The following is a 22,126-nucleotide window of genomic DNA, read 5'->3' as shown; positions in this document are numbered from 1 at the left end:
TCAAAAACCAGAAGAACTTCGTCTCTGTCACTGAAGAATATGACTGAACTATGCGAGATTTCCAATGGCTTCACTCTAAAGGATTGGTAGGTGTAGGATTTTGAGTTGAGCATCACATGGAAATTTTTCCTTAGTATTTCCTCGACCCCCTTTAACAGTAAGGTGTTTCCTATGACTCAAGAAAGAGAAAATGAAACTACGAAAACAAAAGTCTTCACGCTTCATGTTCCTCGAATGATTGCCTAGTCTTCAAGGTCACACCAATTTCTTCACTTTCAAAGTCTTCAGAAATCCAAAGTCTTCAGTCAAAGAACTTCATTTTTAGGGGTCGACATTCTTTGTAAATATCAAACTCCTCATAGACTTATAGACCTGTGTACACTCACAAACGCATCAGTCCCTTAACCTATAAGTCTTCAATACACCAAAATCACTAAGGGGCACTAGATGCACTTACATGATGAATTTGACAGCTCTAGCAGGGGGAATCCCTGGAAGTTCTTCAGGAAAGACATCTTGGAATTCACGAACGACACAAATGTTTTCAATGCCCTCGAGGGGTGCAGCGTTCAATGCATTCAACGCATAAAGCCTTGCCTCAGCATTCTGAACCAGACGAGCATTGTAGCTAATTATTTCATCAGAAGGGTGCAGCAGATGGACGGTCTTAGTGGCACAAACTATAGAAGCAGTATGCACTTTCAACCAATCCATACCCAGAATGAGGTCGATGTTAGACGACATCAGGACAATGGGAGAGGCATAGAATTCCAATCTTTCGATTTCAACAGGGACGTCGTTGCAAATCATGGAGGTTCGACATTGGCCCGCGGTTTTTTTACCACTACTGGAGTGTTTATGACCTCACATTTAAGGTCATGCTTGTATGCAAAATCTTCTGACATGAATGAATGCGATGCTCCTGTATCAAATAAAACGGATGCTGGTACAGAATTTACGAGGAGTGTACCCATTACAGTAGCAGGCTGGTCTTGAGCTTCATTGAGATCAACGTGGTTGGCATGAACACGGCCATAAGACTTGGCATTGTTGTTGCGAGGCTGGTTGTTTCCACGGCTAGCTGCGGGAAGGGCCAGTTGATTCTGATTCTGATTGCAGTCCCTGGCATGATGACCTGGTTGACCACACTTGTAGCACAGACCATTATTGGGAGTGGGAACAGGAGCTTGGGGTGGTGGAGCTGGAAGCCTAGGCTGCCTAGATGGTGGAGGAGGCAGACGAGGTGCAGCATAGGTTTGCCTTGGGGCAGGTGCATTTGGACGGTACATGTTGTTCGGGATCCATATCTTATGCTTCTGCGAGGGCGGGCCCGAAGATGAGCCTGTGTCACGGTTGCGCCTATGAGAGCTCTGGTGTTCCTGCAGACCAGTTTCGACATTGATAGCCTTGTTCACCAAGGTAGCAAAATCATCAAAGTCATGCACTAGAAGTGTGAGCTTGATGTCAGCTTGTAGTCCATCGCGAAACTTCTCCTGTGTGCATGCATCAGTTGCAATGTGTTCTTCAGCATAGCGGGATAAGTCCAGAAACTCCCGCTGATAAGATTCCACAGTTTTTTTTGCCCTGGGTGAGGTTGTGGAACTCACGCTTCTTCCTGTCCATGATTCCTTGAGGAATGAAACGGGCACGAAAAGCAGCTTGGAAGTATGGCCAGGTGATGATTGTTCCTACTGGTAGAGTACGCCTGTGGCTATCCCACCATTGAGCTGCGGGTCCCTTCAGAAAGAAGGAAGCAAAGGTGACATAGTGGGCAGGGGCTACATCAGCAGACTCCATCTCATAGGTGATGTCACGGAGCCAGTCATCAGCATCCGGCGGCTGAGTTGAGCTGCGGTACACGGTTGGGTTGAGTCGCATGAAATCTTGCAGAGTCACTTGGGCTGGCTGCTGGTTCATATTGGGGCGAGGGAACTGAGCCATCATATTCTCCATGAACTGGCGATTCATCTCGAGCTGTTGGACCATACCAGCCATGTACTCAGGTGGTGGTGGGGCGTTGCCGCCATGACCACGACCACCTGGTCTAACCATCCTATTAATATATAACAGGGGGTAGTTCAGCATTGAGAAATTGCATAGACGAGAATCATTCATGATGAAACATGCATAATGAAAGGAGCACAGTAGGTACTACATAGTAGTCAGCATAACAAAAGGGGTCGGACATAGAGTTCAGTACACAGAGTACAGTAGATAGTCTAAGTCATCATAGGCGGCATGCAGGCTCGCGGCGAATGCATCTAATACTAATGAGCAAGACTACATCAGTCCCAGGAGGAACTGTGGAGGTAGTCGTAGCCTGACAACTAGTAGTGAGGCAACAGATAGTCCACGTCAGTGGCCTGGGGGCCGCGAATACTCTGGTGTAGAACCCGACGCTCAGGTGGCAGAAGAGGGCCAAGTGCGGGAGAGTAGCCTCCCACCTCTGTCCAACCGACACCGTGGGGCATCACGGTCCTGACTGGGTAGATTGAAGAACGCGGTAGCTGTCTAGATCGGACAAAGGGGTGCAACAATGCCAGAGCCCTGTAAAGGTGCTGACAAGTGGTGTACAACTCGTGCCGAAGAGCTTTGTTAGCTCGGTCCAGCCCATCAGCATGCAGAACCAGGCTCTGATGGTGGAAGGGCTCTTGGGTGACAGTGGAGTAGGCAACAGTGTAGTATCCCTCCGCACCAACGTCGGATGCGACAGCAATGTGCCTAAAAGGGGAAGTGTCCAACGCCCGATACTCTCCACGAAGACGTGTCAGAGCAGCATAGGCAGCATCGTGAACTTCCATCTCGATGGTCACTCCAACACCATGAGCGGTGTGCAACACAGTAGTGGAGTCATACTCCCGAGAGTAGAGGTGGAAGATGGCACGGTACTACTCCTGGTTAAAGTCCTGGTACTCCTCGTAGACGGTGTACTCAGGGTGCCAGCGATAACCCAAATAGGTCATCATCTCAGCTAGCACATCAGGTGATCCTGAGGCACCAATGGCCGTCGTGTGGCGCATGACCTGCCTCGTGGGTTCCATCTGAAAACAAAGATGTTTCAATGGAGTCAAATGACAATGTGGGTACTATTCAAAATACTATCCTACAGAATAACTATGGCTTATCCAACTTTGGGTTGAACGTGGTAATGGGATCCTAATGTTAGAGTTAGTAAATTTGTTTAACCTGAGTAGGAGAGAGTCCAGAGCCCCAGAGTAAAGGTCGAGGAGTAAAAGATCCTAATACCACACAATGGCGACGTGGGCCCGTAAGGCACACAGCCATGTTTGTAAAAGTTTTGTAGTGACTAGACTCGACTTCGGCCAAGGAGTGTGGAAGGGGGATTCCTACAGGCAGTCGGCTCTAATACCAACTTGTGACGCCCCCGATTCAATCATACACTAATCATGCACGCAAACGTGTACGATCAAGATCAGGGACTCACGGGAAGATATCACAACACAACTCTAAAAGTAAAATAAGTCATACAAGCATCATATTACAAGCCAGGGGCCTCGAGGGCTCGAATACAAGTGCTCGACATAAGTGAGTCAGCAGAATCAACAATATCTGAGTACAAACATAAGTTAAACAAGTTGCCATAAGATGGCTAGCACAAACTGGGATACAGAGCGAAAGAGGCGCATGCCTCCTGCCTGGGATCCTCCTAACTACTCCTGGTCGTCGTCAGCGGCCTGCACATAGTAGTAGGCACCTCAAGTGTAGTAGGAGTCGTCGTTGATGGTGGCGTCTGGATCCTGGGCTCCAACGTCTGGTTGCGGCATCCAGGAAGAAGAGGGAAAAGGGGGAAAGAGGGAGCAAAGCAACCGTGAGTACTCATCCAAAGTACTCGCAAGCAAGGATCTACACTACATATGCATGGGTATATGTGTAAAGAGGCAATATCAGTGGACTGAACTACAAAATGCCAAAATAAGAGGGGGATAGCTAGTCCTATCGAAGACTACGCTTCTGGCAGCCTCCGTCTTGCAGCATGTAGAAGAGAGTAGATTGAAGTCCTCCAAGTAGCATCGCATAGCATAATCCTACCCGGCGATCCTCCCCTCGTCACCCTGTGGGAAAGCGATCACCGGGTTATCTTTGGAACTTGTCTGGGTGTGTTTTATTAAGTATCCGGTTCTAGTTGTCATAAGGTCAAGGTACAACTCTGGGTCGTCCTTTTACCGAGGGACACGGCTATTCGAATAGATAAACTTCCCTGTAGGGGTGCACCACATAACCCAACACGCTCGATCCCATTTGGTCGGACACACTTTCCTGGGTCATGCCCGGCCTCGGAAGATCAACACGTCGCAACCCCACCTAGGCACAACAGAGAGGTCAGCACGTCGGTCGAAATCCTATGCACGCAGGGGTCTGGGCCCATCGCCCATTGCACACCTGCATGTTGTGTGGGCGGCCGGAAGCAGACCTAGCCCCCTTAATACACGAGCAGGCTTACAGTCTAATCTGGCGCGCACCGCTCAGTCGCTGACGTCCTGAAGGCTTCGGCTGATACCACGACGTCGAGTGCCCATAACTATTCCCTCGTAGTTGGTTAGTGCGTATAGGCCAGTGGCCAGACTCAGATCAAATACCAAGATCTCGTTAGGCGTGTTATTATGAAGCAACCGCGAACGTCGACCAGGGCCAGGCCCACCTCTCGCCTAGGTGGTCTCAACCTGCCCTGTCGCTCCGCCACGAAGATCCACACAGAGGGCCGTCGGGACAAAGGTCCTTTTAGCCCCCAATCTGTGAATCACTCACGGGTACTCAACGAGCCGACCCGACTTTAATCACCATCTATATAGTATGTATATATGTATAATATATACCCGTGATCACCTCCTGAGTGATCACGGCCCGATAGTATAGCAAGGCAGACCGACAAGTATGTAGGGCCAATGATGATAAACTAGCATCCTATACTAAGCATTTAGGATTGCGGGTAAGGTATCAATGACTGTAGCAACAATGACAGGCTATGCAACAGAATAGGAGTAACCGAACAGTATCATGGTACACAACTCTAATGCAAGCAGTAGAGAGAAGAATATGCGATATCTGGTGATCGAAGGGGGGGCTTGCCTGGTTGCTCTGGCAAGAAGGAGGGGTCGTCAACTCCGTACTCGAACTGGGCAGCAACAATGTCGGTCTCGTAGTCTACCGAGAGAAGAGGGGGAAGAAACAGTAAATACAATGCAAACATAAGCATGATGATGCATGATATGACAATGAGCGGTGTTAGGTGTGCCCTAACGCGGTGGTAGGTGATACCGACGGAAGGGGGAAACATCCGGGAAAGTATCCCCGGTGTTTCGCGTTTTCGCACAGGTGAACCGGAGGGGGAAAGTTGCATGTTCGCTACGCTAGGGATGTGTGGCGGACGAACGGGTTGCGCATCCGGATTCTTCTCGTCGTTCTGAGCAACTTTCATGTACAAAGTTTTTCCATTTGAGCTACGGTTTATTTTCTATGTTTTACTAAAGTTTTAATCATTTTTAGAATTTATTTAATTATTTAATTCTAACATTATCCAGAATAGTGTCTGCTGATGTCAGCATGACACAATGCTGAGATCATCAGTCAACAGTGCGGTTGACTGGGTCAAATCTGACATGTGGGTCCAGTGGGACCCACCTGTCATTGAGACAGAGGTGAAATAGGATTTGTTTTTAAACTAACTAGAATTAACTAAGTGTGGGGCCCATTAGTCCGTGACTAATTGGCCCATATTAATTAGATTAACTAATTTAATTAGCTTAAAGGGTGGGGGCCACTAGTCAGCTGCTAGGACTAGCCCAGTCAGCAAGTTGACCACGGTCAACAGGTCAAAGGGGGCCCTGGGCCCACCAGTCAGTGGCCTAGGCGGTGCCACATGGACGCCACGTCGGACATTGGTCGGAGACGCGCCGGAGTTGACTCCGGCGAGCCAAACGTGGCTCGGCGTCGCACGTCGAGCGATGGTGGTCTCGCGGGCTACGGTGGCTGGAGACGAGCAGCACGACGTCGCCGGCGACGGGGCGTTATGGGCGAGCAACGACAACGACGATGCGCTCGCTATTGGGAAAACAGAAGGGCGGGGCGAGGCCCATGTGCGCGCGCGAGCACAACGACCCGAGCCCGGGACCAAAGGGTCACTGGACGGCTGCCGACGACGAGCGCGGGCGGCGATGCGTACGGGAGCTCAAGAAGATCGGAGCTACGATGAGCTATCGAACAAACGAAGAGGCTGGGGAGGATCTACAGGGCGCGGTGAGTGCAATCGGCACTGGCCCGTGACCATTTGGTTACCGGAGACTCGCCGGCGACGAGCTCCGCGGCGCTGCGTCCGGGCGCGTTGGTGGCAGCTAGCTAGGGCGTGCGAGAGAGCAAACGGAGAGCAGGAGGGGGTGGAGCTCACCGAGCGGCACACACGGTGGCCCTTGGTGGGTTTAGTAGCAGCAGGGGATGACGAAGACGGCGGCGGTCACCGACGACGAAGAAGACGAAGACGAGCTCGATCCGCGTGATGCCGAGCCCGTCGTCTCCAGTGGCTCGACTCAGGCGACGCATCGGAGGGCGGCGAAGCTCCGCGACATCTCGCCGAGGCTCGGTGTCATCGGAGAGCGCGGGATCGACGACGGCGAGCGGCGGAGGCTAACGGGCGAGTGAGGGAACGAGGGGAGAGGGAGAGGCCGAGAGGGAGCGTGAGGTGAGTGGGAGAAGGGATCGAGGAGGCGGGGGCGTTGGCGATCTTATCCCCTCGGCGGGGTCGGCGAGGTGGTGCGACGGGGACGCGCCCCTGTTCCTCCTGTTCATGGTGCGGTCGAGGGAACAGGGCGCGGGGAAGGAGGCGACCGGGGAAACGGGGGGGAGTGGGCCGGTTTGGCTGTTGGCTAGCTGGGCCAGTTGGCCCAGGGGGGTTTGGGGGGTTTCTTTTCTCTTTTTTTTTCTTTTGTCTTCTGCTTTTGTATTTTCTTTTCTTTCATTTCTTTTCCTTTTCTGTTTTATTTAATTTAGGACATTTAAGTATTTTATAAAATTGTGTCTTCTACACCATAATTAACTATGCCATATTTGGCACTGTCCGAACATTTTTGTTTCAACTTTTGAGAACTTTGGGTGTTTGTCACTAATTCATTTTTAAATTTGAAATGTTTTGAACTAACACTTGATTAGCAACAATAACAGAGATGGCATGGCATCATTAGGAGAGTTTTACTGTAGTCTAATTATCCGGGTGTTACATCAGCCCCCTCCACCCGCACCTGCAGCCGAACTCCATCCGAGGAGGGAAACACGTCAACCACACCGCACACACAAACTGGTTCCACACACCAAACCTTAATACGGACCGGGCCAATCTTCTCCAAAGACTCAGAATCCACCTCAATTGGCTTGCCAATCAGAACACCAAAAGCCATCAGGAACGGGACAGAGCACAACCCAGCCGGAACATCATCAACCAGAACCCAGCCGGAACGGGACATGCTTGCCAATTGTGTTTGCTTTGTATGCACCATCAAAATGCACGTATTGCAATAAGAATGTGTTATGTAATCATGTAGGATTCCATGGCACTCAATCACATTTTCTTTCTTCATATTCTTATGTTTTCAAACTATTGCGTAACGGGACGCAAACGAGAAGCAGTGGTGTAGACAAGTCAGCGACGATGCATATGTTCGTGCGCAGATGGTAGCTCAGGATCAAACTTGTGAAAATCTTATATAACTTGAGAGGTTCTACCACGTGGAAATGCTCTTTAATCAAACTTGTTTTAGCTGGCAGTGGCCAATAAACCACCGAGGATACAACAGAGTTAAGAACAAGTGAGCGTAGCCATGGAATCGTAACGCAAACTCACGCGGTACAACTCATATATGTTGACATACTCCATAGTGGGGTCTTTGATCTATTTTATTTGGATTTTGGCTGTTATTTCCGTGTGTAGTTGATCCAAGAGGGGAGTTCAACAGATGGGGTTATTCAGAAAAGCTTGTCGCTGCCTCTATAGCTTATGAGCTCACGGGCTCGTAACATTGGAACCAACAAACTAACAATGCATTTGGGTATATTGCCTTCAAAGGCCTGTCCAACACCCGCCCACGATGATTTATCATGCAAAACTTTTCGTACCTATTTTGAGGTAATTCTCAAAAAAATAAAAAATCTATTCTGAGGTAGTCTGTTTTATTCATGTACGGATTGCGAATAAGACTAGTCAAAAAAAATCATTTTTAGTTTTATCCATCCATGGATATTTCTCGAGGTAAAGAACATGTTTTTTCCACGGGAAAAAATCAGATATATTATAAAAGTTCATCCGAAGTACAAAGCACATCAAACATAATCAAACTAACATCAATGTCTCTAAACCACTGAACAACCACTACAGCCGTGAGAAAGAGCCACTGACACGTAATTGTTGCCGCTCTCCTACCAGAGACCGGCTTGACCTTGTCGATGTCTGTCGGAAAGTCATTGTGCACGTGCCCCTTAGGACCAACACCCTAGAGTCACAATCGTTGTCGTTGAACTCTTGAATAGATTTGAAGCAAATGTCATCAAATCTCGCCATCCGACAAGCACGACGAGAAAGCCTAACGTCGCCGCCCGAGTGAGAAGTCAAGAATCTACATGAAACTCCGTTGACTACGCCAAGATGGACGAACTCGTGGAGAATCGGAGTCCGAAAGACAAACTCAAAGAAGAAGCGATGTACCTACTTAACAGTTATCTTTAACCTTTTTGCTTAGGTGGTCATCTTTCTCCATCCCGCTCTTTTGAGGATGTACAAATTTTGTGTGTGGTAACGACAACTATTCTTTTGTCATTTGCATCACGGTTTTGAAAATCTGGTCATTTGTGGACATACAACGTCACCTGTCTTCGTTAAGCACTCAAGTCCTCACTTCATTCAGATGACATTCATCCACACAACCAAGAGTTCAACGAATTGTTAAAAGCCCACTTCCAAAGTTGTTAAGGCTTTGTAAACACTGACTTTTTTTGCTTTCGAATCAACGGCTTTATTCATTACTCATGGGGATTATAAGAGATGTCAATACAACCGTGAAAGAAAGGAGAAATATAGTTCAACCAAAGACACCTCCTTCTATCCCCATAGGCTTGTTTTGCACATCCCTGCCATGCGCCAAAACAAACCTATGAAAGCCTTTGCTCAAATCTGTGATTGCTCATATATACTTCCTAGTGTAGTGCCAAAAACGTCTTACATTATGAGACGAAGGGAGTAATACTTTTTATAATATAAAAACACAAGTGAGAAAACAAACCACAAGCTGCTTGTACTTTTATGTGTGTTATATAAGCTGTAATTTCGCCAACTCAAAAAAAAAAAAGTTGAAATTTCGCAAAAATAAAGAAAGATCTCATTGTAGGTGGAGGCAGTGCTTTGCGATGCGTGCGCGGCCATCTGGCCCGCCCGCAAATCGCCCTACCCCTCCCTTGTCCATAAATTCCAGTCTCCCACGCCGCCCCAATCTCGCCGCCCCGACTCGACGCGACTCCCAAGCCCAAATCCCCAAATCGCCCCTAAAACCCTAGCCGCCGCCATGGCCGCCTCCCCCACCGCCTCCGCCTCCGGCTCCGCGGCCGCGGCGGCGGCGGCCGCCTCCGAGGCCAACGACGGGCCCACGCTCTCCGTGGTCACCAAGCGCCTCCGCGCGCTGCGCAAGAAGCAGAACCGCATCGCGCAGATGGAGGAGGCCGTCGCCGCCGGCAAGACGCTCAACCAGGAGCAGAAGGAGGTGATGCGCTCCAAGCCCACCCTCGCCGCCGTCATCGACGAGCTCGAGCGGCTCCGCGCGCCGCTCGCCGTCGCCGTCGCTGAGGAGGTCTCCGTCGCCCCCGCCCCCGCCCCGGCCCCGGCCCCGGAGCCCTCCGGCTCGGATTCCTCCGTCCAGGACCTCCTCGCGCTCGTCTACTTCGGCACCCTCTTCGACGTCAAGCCGCAGAGCGACTTCATCGCCACCATGGTCGCCCGCGAGCATGAGCGGAGCAGCTGCATCACCTACGACTGCGTCGGGGACGACACTGTGGACCTGCTCGTGGAGGGCGACCTCGACGTCGTGTCCGCTGTGGCGGCCCTTGCCGCGGCTCGCCCTGCTTCCGCGGTGGGCGTCTCCCACCGCGACGCGCTCCAGGCCTGTGCCCACCATGCCCGCTTATGGCTCGCCCGCGCCGACGAGCCGATCCACCCTGGCTCCTCTGTTACTTGTGAGTGTTATTGATATGGTAGATTTGTTATCTGGTTTGATTGGAAATTATTGCTGACTGAAAGCTGTGGCTTTTGGCTGTAGATGCTGCGGTGAGGGCTAAGCTGGACAGGATCATGGCATCAGACTACTACACAGCAGCTGCAGTTGGAGGAGGGAGCTATGGAGCTGAAGGTGTGCAGGCACAGGAGAGTATGACTGCCTCACCAGAGGCATCAGCAGTGGAGGAGAACCTAGCTGCTGAAGGTCACAAGGTTCGCAAACTGCATTTTTTGCGTAATTTAATTTATGCTTAGCATGGTGCAGTTATCATTGCCCTTAAACTGTGCTCTGATCTTTGTCAACGATTGGTCAATGATGTGCTCCTAGTATTATTATGATCAGCAATGCTGCTGTTGCTGCTGTTTGTGCCGATTCAGTAGTAATGATCAATGTGGAAAACTGCAAGGTCTCTCCATTTGGGATGTAGATTATGCTGTTCCATATGGATGTTGTGGGCCGTTGCTTAGATGTAACAGAGAGTGCCTGTGCATTGGTGTTCTGGAAAAAACTGCTGAAGATAATAACTGAACCACTATGTGCTTTGTATAATATTATGTGTAGTGTCACCACTATCTAGAATTCATTGTTGTGGTCTTGCAATAGCATGATTGTTTATCTTGCAGCTGTTTCTTTTTTTCTTTGCGTGTCTAATTTTTCAGAGTCTACTTTGTTGTCCATTACTTAAAATGCTGGTTGAAAAACACTAATACCTGATGTAAAAACATTCTGAAAAAGGGTACACGTGTTTTGTTTGTAAATTTAACTAAAAAAACTGGCATTTCTGCAGGATGAGTGGAGAAACAAAGTTTAGCGCTCTGACAATATTTGTACCCTTTGTATAAAGCAACTTTTGTGCTCATAAAGAATTGCATTTTAGAGACCTAGATTTGTTTCTTTTGCTCAGGCGCAAAAATATGTTTGTTTTTCCAATAAAAGCTACTGGAATCTGAATGGATCACACATTTGCACGTGTAATTTCACCTGAATTTTAAGACACTCAAATTATTTACTCCCTCCGCTCTTATATTTCTTTACAGAGGGAGTATTTACTATCTACTGAAGAAGCACATGCTCCTGCATTCCATTTTACCTCTCTGTCATTCTTGCTTGTTGCATATCTACTGTATGATTATGACTTAGGACCAACATAACTTTGATAAAACAACTTAAAAGCTGAATATTCTTTGGGTCTGGTACTCTTTGGCATTCTAGCTGTGTACTTATGATATTGTTGCAGGATTACTTTCCTGAGGTGCAGATTCTCTTTCATAACTATAGGTCATTCATAATCTTTGTTGAGTCCTGAGGAATCTTCTTTGACTTCTATTTTAGGATTAAGCTGCAAGGTCCTAAGCCCTTTACAGTCTTTCTAGTTACAGAATCTACCCTTATTGTTCTTGCCAGTTTTGTTGCGCAAGCTTGATTATAGGGATGTTATTTACCCAGCATTAATATGATAAGTGTAGGCTCCAGCCTCTGGTGCTCGTCATAAAATCACTTACAATTTAAATATGTAGAAGACAAGGCTGCTGCTGTACCCACTCTTTTGTATGTGTACTCAAACTAAAGTTAGTGTCATTTTCCTAAATTTCTAAACTGATTTCTAACCTGTGAGTTCACTCTCACATTCCATTTTTTATAACAACCTAGACATCGTCCAGGCATCATCTGCTGCATGTTGCCTCAAGACATTATATTTACAAACTGTACAATGCCCATCCCCCACCTTTTAGTATTATGATTATTGGAACAAAAGCTAGACAGCAGTGCCATCAACTTACAACACCTTTGGTAATATCACAGTTCTTTGGTGTAGAGTACCATTAAGATGCACCTCCATACCTATGATAAATCAACAAGGTGGGATACGTTGAAATGGTGCATTCATAATTAAATAGTTCTCCTGGAGAAATCATGCTGTCTTGCACTTTTCAAACATCCAATCATGAATTTGGGTGCATGTTTAACTTTTGTGTGTTTTCCAGTCGCTGGAACTGTTTTTGTTTTGTGCCATATGATGAGAAACCTTATCCAACTCACGACGGTCATCTGAGACACTCAGTGTGTAATGGTGCATTCATATTTCACTGATGGCATTTCAGTATTTTTTAGTTCCTGGAGAGAATTGTGTTGATGCAAGTTTTAGGATAACCTGAACTCCTGAAACTTTCGTTCACATGTTTATTGGTAGAACTAATCATTAACGATCTTGGGTGGGAAAGTTAACATGTTAACATGCAAACTGTTTTTAAACAATATTGCGTTGTGCATGTGATGAGAAACCATTTGCAACTCACGATGGTCGTCTGAGACACTTTGTGTGTAATGGTGCATTCATATGTTCTCTGATGCCCCTTCTGTTTCTTCAGTTTGTATGTGATTTGGGCTCTCCTGTGGTTTTTATTTGTACGGAGTGCCTCAGCTTTGTTTGAGGGGTTGATTGCATTTGTTTTCCGCTCATATGTTTTCAGCTGTTGACTCGATATGTCCTTCTCATTCTGAGTGTGTCTATTTGTGTAAAAATAGCATTTTCCCTATGTTCTATTTTAAAACAAACTTGTAGTGTCATCTGCACTTGCACTGATTTCACTGAAGATTTGGGTGTTATTTGCCGGTGGCTGCCCAGTGAGCCATGCCAGTGTCATGATAGCTGGTGTATATAGATATATAGAGAACAAAATGTAGGTACATGTAACTGTTATTCTTGATGAGAGGGTCATATTTCCCAGAAGACTGGTTCTCCTGGCTAGCTGTACTCTGATTCCAGACTCCTTGTCTCTAGGTTCAATTGTATAATAAGTATAAAACAAATAATCAGCCACTATATTTTGTCCAGAAAAGCAAAAGAACCACTAATTTCCTGATACTAGCATATGGTGATCAGAGTCAGGACTTTGAGGGTGCACCTAAAGCGCTACCATGTGTGAAGTGTTTCTGCTTATGAGATTTAAAAAATATACTTTGCTAGATTTATTGTTTTTGTTAGTGTAAAGTGTTTCTACTGTTGCTTAGTTGTAATGGCTTGGTTATTATTCATTTTAGCTGAGCTATGATAGACTGAGCAAATACGTTTTGTAACTATCAGATGGTTGTTTATATTTGAATTTCACACGGTTTTATTGTTTGACATTTTGAGGGGTCAAGTATTTTGTTTGTCTACCTCTAAAAGTAGAAATGATTGAGCTTATATTGATCTTGTTGGTATGTTTACTTGTTGACAGGAGGAGAAGGAAGACTCCCATGCTACGGAAATTTACAATGATCATCAGTCTGATTCAGCGGACGTGCAAAATGTGGTAAAGACCGATGACCTGTGGATTGTTTTTCTGTATATGATATATATATATTTACAGGCTGATGCTAACACGCCAGTTTCAGGATCGTGAAGCCCCCGTGAACCCTCCCGAGGAATATCCCTCTGTTCAGGCAGAGCAGGAGAAGTTTGACATGGAAGAGCAAGATGAGAGGGATGCTGAGCCAAAAGAGCAGCAGTTCCAGCACCCTAGGCGGTCTCATCAGAACCAGCGGGGAGGTGGTCGTGGCAGGAGGGGGGCCTACCCCAATGGCCGTGGCGGGCGTGGAGGCGGCCGTGGCATGGGCGGCGGCTACCAGAATGGGCGTGGATACCAGGGTGGGGGTGGCGGATACCAGGGAGGCGGTGGCGGGTACCAGAATGGCCGGGGTGGCGGCGGCGGGTACTACAACAACAACGAAGAAGGGTACTACCAGCCGAGGAACTTCAACAACAGGGGCAGGGGCGGCCGGTCTGGCGGCGGCAACTCTTACTACAGCAACCAGGGAGGAGGCCACGCGTACGCCGAGAGGGTTGAGGCAAATGCTTAGTTGTTGAATTATTTTGCTTGGGTGGAGGTCACGAGAGGAAGAGAGTCTGGGAGCCATTTTGTTATTATAGAACTAACTTAGCCTGTTATTACGTCGCAATCCGTCCCCCATCTGTGAGTTGGTTTTGTTGGTCCAATCCAATGACTGCATATGGTTGGTCGATAAATGTGGAATCTTGGTCGAAAGTAGCTGCAGGTCATGTTTGTTGGTTCCCTTGTTGCTTCCTTTTCCGGATGTGTGAGTGTGTTTCTGACTCTTCACTCGTTCGATGTGTCGTGGCAACGAGCACAGATTGAAAAGAAAACGTAGCACAACACTGGAGTTCTCTATGATCCGTTGAACTTTTTCTTGAAAAAGTGCTAGTACTGAGTTCACCTTGTGTTGATTCCTTTTCTGAAGTATGCAATCAAACATGATCAAATTGCACTCATGTAAAAGATTAAACAGGGTATAACTAACATTGTATCTGGGGTCAAAGATATGTACAGTTCAGGCTATATTGTCCTCGTAAATTGTTTTTAAGTTAACCAGAATTATTTCTTGGCCAAACTTTTTATACGACTAAAATACCCTCCTCAGATTTTCAGGAGGCTGATCCTGAGTTGTCATTCACGCACGAAATAAAACAATCACTTGAAAACTAGTAATAAAAACAGGAAAAATACAGAGGAACGACGAGCGACTTGCACTACATGGGCCGGCCAGCTTGAGCGTTCCCTATGGTAATGCTGCTCGAACAACGAACTGTCATCTCCACCAGGTTTCTTCTCAGCAACAGATCTTGGAGAAAAGAGGATGCGAGGGGTGAGGGGAAGGCAACACTTGCATCCATTGTGGTGTCAGGTGTTGGCAAGTGTAAAAACTGCCAGAACCTAGCTTGAAAGACTATTTTGCTAGCATGAAACTACATGGGGAGGAGGAGGACGATCTGGATTTCCTAGAGGAAGTAGAAGTTCTCCCCAACGATGTGAGGCGGTTAGGGCTGTTTCATGTCCATACACCATGCTTACATTTTGTCACGCCTGCAGATGACGATCTGCAGCGGACTGCAAATGCAGTTCAGTTAACTGCTGTTAACTGAACCGCAACCGTGTGTGTGTCGTGTATGGGCCGGAGGCCATGTGTGTGTGTTGGGTCGTGGCCCAGGGTGAGCCCAGTGGGAACAGCTACTTATTGTATGGTGATGGAATGCGTGAGGCAGCAAGTGATTAGAATCGAATCTTCCTTTCCCCTTCGTCAAGTTCTCTCCTCCTCCTCCCCTGTTCTTCTCACCTACCGATCCAATCTCGATCCCCTCTCCCCCTCCTTCTCCCTCGGGTCATGACAATTTGGTAATCAGAGCCTAGATTTTTTTCCCACCACCTCACGCCGCCGCGACTCTCATACCCTCTCGATCGCCGGTAACATCCACCGAGGCAGGTGCAGCCGCTCCGGCGAGTTTGCACGAAATCCTGCTCGGGGTTCAACCGATTTGGAGCGAGACCACGGCGCCGTCCAAGCCCTCGGCGCAGACTCGCCGCGTCCTCGACGCGATGTCGGAGACCACGGACAAGCTGCAGAACTTGCTGGAGTCGGTCATCCGTCGCCTCGATGCGAATCAGAAAACGGCCGACGAGCGACACCAAGCGCATCTCTCCTACAACGAGTAGGTCTCCACCGAGCTCAAGCACCTCTCCAAGCAAATCGATCTCACCCAGGCTGATGTGGATGAGGCGCGCAAGGCCGCACCGACGGTCGACCCCTCCGCCGCGCCTCACACCGCCCTGTCACCCTCGGGAATTTCGGCGACGGCGGGCTCCTCTACACCACCACCACCACCACCACCTCCGCCGACTCGCCCCGCTCCTCCCCCACTCTATACGGAGGGAGCGGCTCAGCTTCCCTATGCGCGGCTGGTCAACCACGGGCCACCTCTGCTGCTTCAGCCCTCTCCGACGGCCCCGGATCGGGAATGCGGGACAGATCTCTACACCAAACCACCGAAGCACGATTTTCCCCGGTTCGACGGCGACGCCCCACGCATCTGGCTCGAGCGCTGCATCTCCTACTTCGAGCTGTACCGAGTGCCGCCGCACAGTTGGGTCATCACGGCCTCGCTGTACATGGATGGTTTGGCAGCGATGTGGCTGCAGGCTCACCGTCAGAAACATTCAGGCTTATCGTGGGCGGCTTTCCGTACAGCCGTGGAAGAGGAATTTGGGCCAAAAGAGTTCGAAGCGCAAATGCATCAGTTGGTTCAGTTGCGGCAGACTGGGAGCGTGCAAGAGTATCGCCAGCAGTTCGAGACATCGATGTATCACTTGCTGTCTCTGGATCCGCACTTGAGCCCGCAGTTTTTCGTCTCTCAGTTCCTGCTGGGCCTCAAGGATGAACTCCGGCTAGGCGTCCGTCTTCAGTCCCCCTCCAGTATCACTTGAGCAGCTCTGTTTGCAAGGATTCAGGAAGAGGAGTTGGAGCGACAACGTGCACAACGCTAAAGGATCATGCCAGTGGGTCGCCTACCTCCACAAGCATCTACAGCAGCCACCATTCCAGTCCGGACAGCAGCAGCGCAACCGCGCCCAGCGGACGATGATTTTGCTCGGGAACGGCAGCTACGAGAATTCCGAAGAGCTAATGGCTTGTGCTTCCGTTGTGGGGATAAGTACTCTCGCGAGCATGAGTGCAAACGCACGGGGCAGATTCTGATGATTGAAGTGGGTGAATTCGGAGAAACTCTGTCCGACGACACGGTGCACGCACTGCAACCGTTGGATGCTCCAATTCAACAAGAACCAGAATGCTGCTCTCTGAGCCAGCATGCCGTGTCCGGTGAGGAAGGGCCATCTACAATTCGCTTACGCGCTCAAGTCGGCGACCAGATCATGTTGCTGTTAGTCGACTCCGGGAGTTCCCACAGTTTCATTAGTGAAAACTTCACTGCCCGGATTGCTGCTAAGCAGGAAGATCTGCCTCCTGTGTCCGTTCGGGTGTCAAATGGACAACGACTGCTATGCAACAAAATGGTGCGCAAAATGGCCTGGCAAGTGCCTGGTCACACATTCCACACTGACCTTCGAGTGTTGCCACTGAGTGCCTACGATGGCGTACTGGGAATGGACTGGCTCTCTGCCCACAGCCCGATGTTGTGCCACTGGGAACTGAAGACGATTCAGTTTGACACTGGGGGCAAAACAGTGAAACTGCAAGGGGTGAAGAACACCAATAGGCCTCCAATTTCAGAGCTCGATGCTTATGAGCTTCACAGAATGGAAATGGCCAACGACATCTGGACAGCAGCTCTGGTCATCATGGAGAAAACTGACGAACCACCATCTACACCTATCCCTGACAACATTCAGAAGGTTCTGCGCGAGTATCAAGATGTGTTTGCAGAACCAACCACCCTGCCTCCGCGTCGTCAGTATGATCACACCATCAACCTGGAACCGGGTATCACGCCGATCAACACAAAGCCGTATCGCTACTCGCCGGCGCAGAAGGATGAAATTGAACGGCAAGTTCAGGAGATGCTCGACTCGGGCCTCATCGCGCATAGCATGAGTCCGCGCTGCTTGTGAAAAAGAAGGATGGCAGCTGGCGTTTTTGCGTTGATTTTCAATGCCTGAACACAGCAACCGTGAAGAACAAATTTCCACTCCCTGTGGTTGATGAGCTGCTCGACGAATTGGCCGGGGCCAAGTACTTCTCCAAGATTGACTTGCGCGCGGGTTATCACCAAATCCGTATGAGGGAACAAGACGAGGAGAAAACAACGTTCAAGACTCATCACAGTCATTACCATTTTCGCGTCATGCCATTCAGATTGTGCAACGCGCCAGCCACATTCCAGTGCCTGATGAACACAGTCTTCGGCCGTTATGTCCGTAAGTTCATCATCATTTTCTTGGATGACATCTTGGTTTTCAGCTTCGACCTGCAGGAACACGAAGAACACCTGCGCCTCACCTTGGACCTTTTGCGTGAGCACCAGCTATTCGCCAAGGCCAGCAAGTGTTCGTTCGCGCAAACAAGCATCGAGTACCTTGGGCACGTGATCTCACAAGACGGCGTTGCCACAGATACAAGCAAGACCAGTGCTATGCAGGCCTGGCCCGTGCCCTCGACACCAACTGAGCTACGTGGATTCTTGGGATTGATAGGCTACTACCGCAAGTTCGTTCCTCACTATGGCATCATCGCCAAGCCTCTGACGCAGCTCCTCTTGAAGAAAGGGTTTGTCTGGAGCGACACGGCACAGCGAGCTTTTGACATGCTCAAGCAGGCAATGATGAGCACGCCGGTCTTGGCTCTCCCCAAGTTCACACGCCCGTTCGCCATCGAAAGGGATGCATGCGACACGGGCGTGGGCGCGGTGCTCACCCAAGATGGCCACCCTGTCGCCTACCTCAGCAAGGCTCTTGGGGTGCGGAATCAGAAGCTCTCCACGTATGAAAAAGAATTCCTCGCCGTGATGATGGCCGTCGACAAGTGGCGACCGTACCTGCAACGTGCCCCGTTCGAGATCGTCACCGACCACAAAAGTTTGTGCGCACTGGGCGATCAGCAGCTGGTCACCGATCTGCAACGCAAGGCTATGGCAAAGATGGTGGGCCTCCAATTCTCCTTCCGTTACAAGAAAGGTGTCGACAACGGCCCCGCCGATGCACTATCTCGCGTTGGCCCTGTTGGAGCTCGACGCGCTGTCCATGTGCCAACCCCAGTGGCTGCAAGAGGTGGCGAACTCCTACGAGACTGACCCCGAGTCACAAGAGTTGCTCGCCAAGCTGGCAGTGGTGGGCGAGGACGATCAAGGCCGGGGACTGCAGAATGGAGTAATACGTCAGCGCGGCCGCCTGTGGATCGGCGCCAACTCCGGGCTCCAGACCAAGCTCATCGCAGCGCTCCATCACAGCGCGGTGGGGGGCCATTCGGGAGCTACAACCACTTACCACAGAGTGCGCAAGCTCTTTGCCTGGCCCGGCCTCAAGCGCGCCGTGGAAGACTTTGTTCGTCAATGCGGCATCTGCCAGCACGCCAAGCACGAGAACAAGCACCCGACCGACAAGCTTCAACCCCTGCCGATTCCGGACGCGCCATGGCAAGATGTGACCATGGACTTCGTCGAGGGTCTACCCAAGTCCGAAGGATGTGACTCCATCCTGGTCGTCGTCGATCGGCTCACCAAGTTCGCGCACTTCGTGCCACTCCATCACCCCTTCACGGCAGCGCAGGTGGCCCGCGCGTTTTGGGAGCACGTCATAAAGCTGCACGGCGTCCCTCGTTCCATCGTCTCGGATCGTGACAAAATCTTCACCAGTGCCATGTGGCGACAACTGCTCACTGCGGCCGGCACCAAGCTCCTCTACTCCACCGCCCACCACCCCCAGACGGACGGCCAGACGGAGCGGGTCAACCAGTGTCTAGAGATGTACCTACGATGCGCCGTCCACGACACCCCGCGGCAATGGCGCAAGTGGCTGCCGGCAGCAGAGTTCTGGTATAACTCCACGCATCACACGTCTCTCAAGTGCTCGCCGTTCAGGGCGCTCTACGGCATCGACCCTAACCTGGGTGGCTTACCGCACTTCAGCGACAACTCGACCCCGAGCGCACCTGCGGAGGATCTGGACTGGGCGGCCCACACGGAACACCTCCGTGCTCAGCTTGCTCACGCTCAGTCGCGTTTCAAGAAGCAGGCTGATCGTCACCGTGCCGAGCGCGCGTTCGACGTCGGCGAGCAAGTGCTGCTCAAGCTACAACCGTACGCACAGTCGTCGGTTGTCAATCGCTCCTGCTGGAAGCTCTCCTACAACTTCTACGGGCCATTCACGGTGACTGAACGGATCGGCAACCTGGCGTACCGTCTTCAACTACCAGCCGACAGCTGAATCCATCCGGTATTTCATGTGTCTCAGCTGAAGCCTTACACCCCCGATTACACCCCGGTCTTCTCCGAGCTGCCGCAGGTACCGGACTTGGTCACCGGCGACACGGAACCAGTGGCCATCGTGGAGCGTCGCATGATGAAGAAAGGAGATGCGCCAGTAATCCAGCTACAAGTGCAGTGGTCCAATCGATCTCCAACAACCACAACCTGGGAAGATTATCACACATTAAAAGAGCGCTACCCATTGGTCTGCATCTGGGAAGGAGCTTCCTCTCAAGACGGGGGCAATGTCACGCCTGCAGATGACGATCTGCAGCGGACTGCAAATGCAGTTCAGTTAACTGCTGTTAACTGAACCGCAACCGTGTGTGTGTCGTGTATGGGCTGGAGGCCACGTGTGTGTGTTGGGTCGTGGCCCAGGGTGAGCCCAGTGGGAACAGCTACTTATTGTACGATGATGGAATGCGTGAGGCAGCAAGTGATTAGAATCGAATCTTCCTTTCCCCTTCGTCAAGTTCTCTCCTCCTCCTCCCCTGTTCTTCTCACCTACCGATCCAATCTCGATCCCCTCTCCCCCTCCTTCTCCCTCTGGTCATGACACATTTCAGCCATTTTGCGTGGTCCTTAGCCAAAGGCGTGACTTTCAATATTAGGGCATCTTCAACCCGGACCCTCAACCGCCCCCGCATACGTCCGGACCACAAGGTTCGGACGTGTTGTCCATTCGCAGGCGTAGAAAAGTTTGTTATGCCCTAAACAAATCATTTTAGAGCCCTATATTGGTTTCTTATGCCCACACACAGAAAAGTTTGTTTTCCCAAGAAAAACTACTGGAATCTGAATGGCTCAAACATTGCATGTGTAAATTTACATGAATTCTAAAAGGATCCAGCGCATAGAATCTCCCACACAAGATGGGGTCTGGGGAGGGATTATAGAAACCTAGTCTTACCCCTGCGAAGTGCAATGCAGAGAGGCTGCAAAGTGAAATTTAGAAACTGTACAATGCCCATCCCCACCTTTTAGTATTATGATTATTGGAACAAAAGCTAGACAGCAGTGCCATCACCTTACACTTTCCTGGAGACCATCGTGTTATGCAAGTTTTAGAATAATAACTTGAACTACTGAAACTTTTGTGCACATGTTTATTGGTAGAAGTAGAACTAACAATTAATAATCATGGGTGGAAAATATCTGTGTTAATATGCATACTGATTTTTACAATACTGTATTGTGCATGTGACGAGAAACCATATATACTCACGACGGTCGTCTCAGACACTTTAACACTTAGTGTGTAATGGTGCAGTCATATGTTCTCTGATGCCCCTTCTATTTCTTTAGTTTGTGTGTGATTTGGATTCTCCTGTGGTTTCTTTTTGTACGAAATGCCTCATCCTTGTTTGATGAGTTAATTACATTAGTTTTCCATTGATACTTAGCTATGTAGTGGCACAATGAGGAACTTAGAGCATCTTCAATAGAAGACGCAAATTTGAAGATGTAAAACAAGAGATGTAAAAATTTAAATTCGGAGCCATCTCCTCCTCCTCCTCCTCCCCCGGCTGCTGCTCCTCCTCCCCTGGCTCCGGCGAGTCCGGAGACAGCCCGGCAGCGACGTGGGCGGCGCGCGCGGCTTGCCTCGTCCGGATCTCCTGTCGGATCTCGTAGCATGGCGTAGTAGATGATCTTGCTCCGGACCATGACTGACTGCTGGAGCTGGGCGGAGCGTTGGACCGTCGGCAGAGCGCAGGAGCGGCAGAGGGAGGAGGTGGATGGGCTCGAACTGGCTGCGGGAAGAGGGGAAGGGGGATGGGTTAGGGTTGCGGGACGCCGTCCGGCTTAAATAGCTGGATTTGGTCTTGGGCGGCGAGCCGGAGCGGCGCCACGCGGCGTTCACACCACGGCGACGGACGCGGCGAGCGTCGGACCGCCGGGTTTCCTGGTGTTTCCGCGTGGGACCCTACCGTCATATCGACGTGGCAGGCGTGCCAGGGCGCCCCCATATCTGCCCCATATTTGGGCTAGATATGGAGGGTGTCGGTCAGTCCGGGTGTTTGAGGGCCGTTTGAGGGGGCCGTCTGGGTCGTAAAAACGTGATCGGGCAGCCCGCCGGGCTTATGAGGCCAGTTTGAGAGGTCCGGCT

General features: G+C 50.0%; 1 protein-coding gene, 2 non-coding genes and 1 pseudogene across 6 annotated transcripts; all 4 read left to right on the top strand.

Moving 5' to 3' along the window:
- Positions 1 to 9,473: 9,473 nt before the first annotated feature.
- LOC123090708 (nuclear transport factor 2) lies at positions 9,474 to 14,422 on the top strand. Of its 4 annotated transcripts, none has more exons than XM_044512038.1 (4): positions 9,474 to 10,224; positions 10,308 to 10,477; positions 13,490 to 13,561; positions 13,638 to 14,422. In XM_044512038.1, the coding sequence occupies exons 1-4, from the start codon at positions 9,561 to 9,563 to the stop codon at positions 14,106 to 14,108; spliced, it is 1,377 nt and encodes a 458-aa protein (XP_044367973.1). In that variant the 5' UTR covers positions 9,474 to 9,560; the 3' UTR covers positions 14,109 to 14,422. The 4 variants fall into 4 exon arrangements, with proteins under 4 accessions (XP_044367973.1, XP_044367972.1, XP_044367975.1 ...); XM_044512037.1 differs by having other exon boundaries at positions 13,487 to 13,561; XM_044512040.1 differs by having other exon boundaries at positions 9,475 to 10,224; positions 13,644 to 14,422.
- LOC123095340 (small nucleolar RNA Z161/Z228) lies at positions 12,274 to 12,361 on the top strand. The gene has a single exon (XR_006446201.1). It is a non-coding gene; the product is annotated as a small nucleolar RNA Z161/Z228 (small nucleolar RNA).
- Positions 12,531 to 12,619, top strand: LOC123095339 (small nucleolar RNA Z161/Z228). The gene has a single exon (XR_006446200.1). It is a non-coding gene; the product is annotated as a small nucleolar RNA Z161/Z228 (small nucleolar RNA).
- A 6,791-nt stretch (positions 14,423 to 21,213) lies between the features above and the next one.
- LOC123095341 (uncharacterized) lies at positions 21,214 to 21,309 on the top strand (annotated as a pseudogene).
- Positions 21,310 to 22,126: the final 817 nt, after the last annotated feature.

Source organism: Triticum aestivum, chromosome 4B, assembly GCF_018294505.1.
Source record: "Triticum aestivum cultivar Chinese Spring chromosome 4B, IWGSC CS RefSeq v2.1, whole genome shotgun sequence".
Taxonomy (NCBI): Eukaryota; Viridiplantae; Streptophyta; class Magnoliopsida; order Poales; family Poaceae; genus Triticum; species Triticum aestivum.
This window is presented reverse-complemented; position numbering and strand designations above follow the sequence as displayed.

Bases quoted from the DNA above. Each gene is read 5' to 3' on its own strand.
- LOC123090708 (XM_044512037.1), top strand. From the start codon at position 9,561: ATGGCCGCCTCCCCCACCGCCTCCGCCTCCGGCTCCGCGGCCGCGGCG. The intron at 10,225-10,307 runs GTGAGTGTTATT...TTTTGGCTGTAG, and splicing joins CCCTGGCTCCTCTGTTACTT to ATGCTGCGGTGAGGGCTAAG. The intron at 10,478-13,486 runs GTTCGCAAACTG...ACTTGTTGACAG, and splicing joins TAGCTGCTGAAGGTCACAAG to GAGGAGAAGGAAGACTCCCA.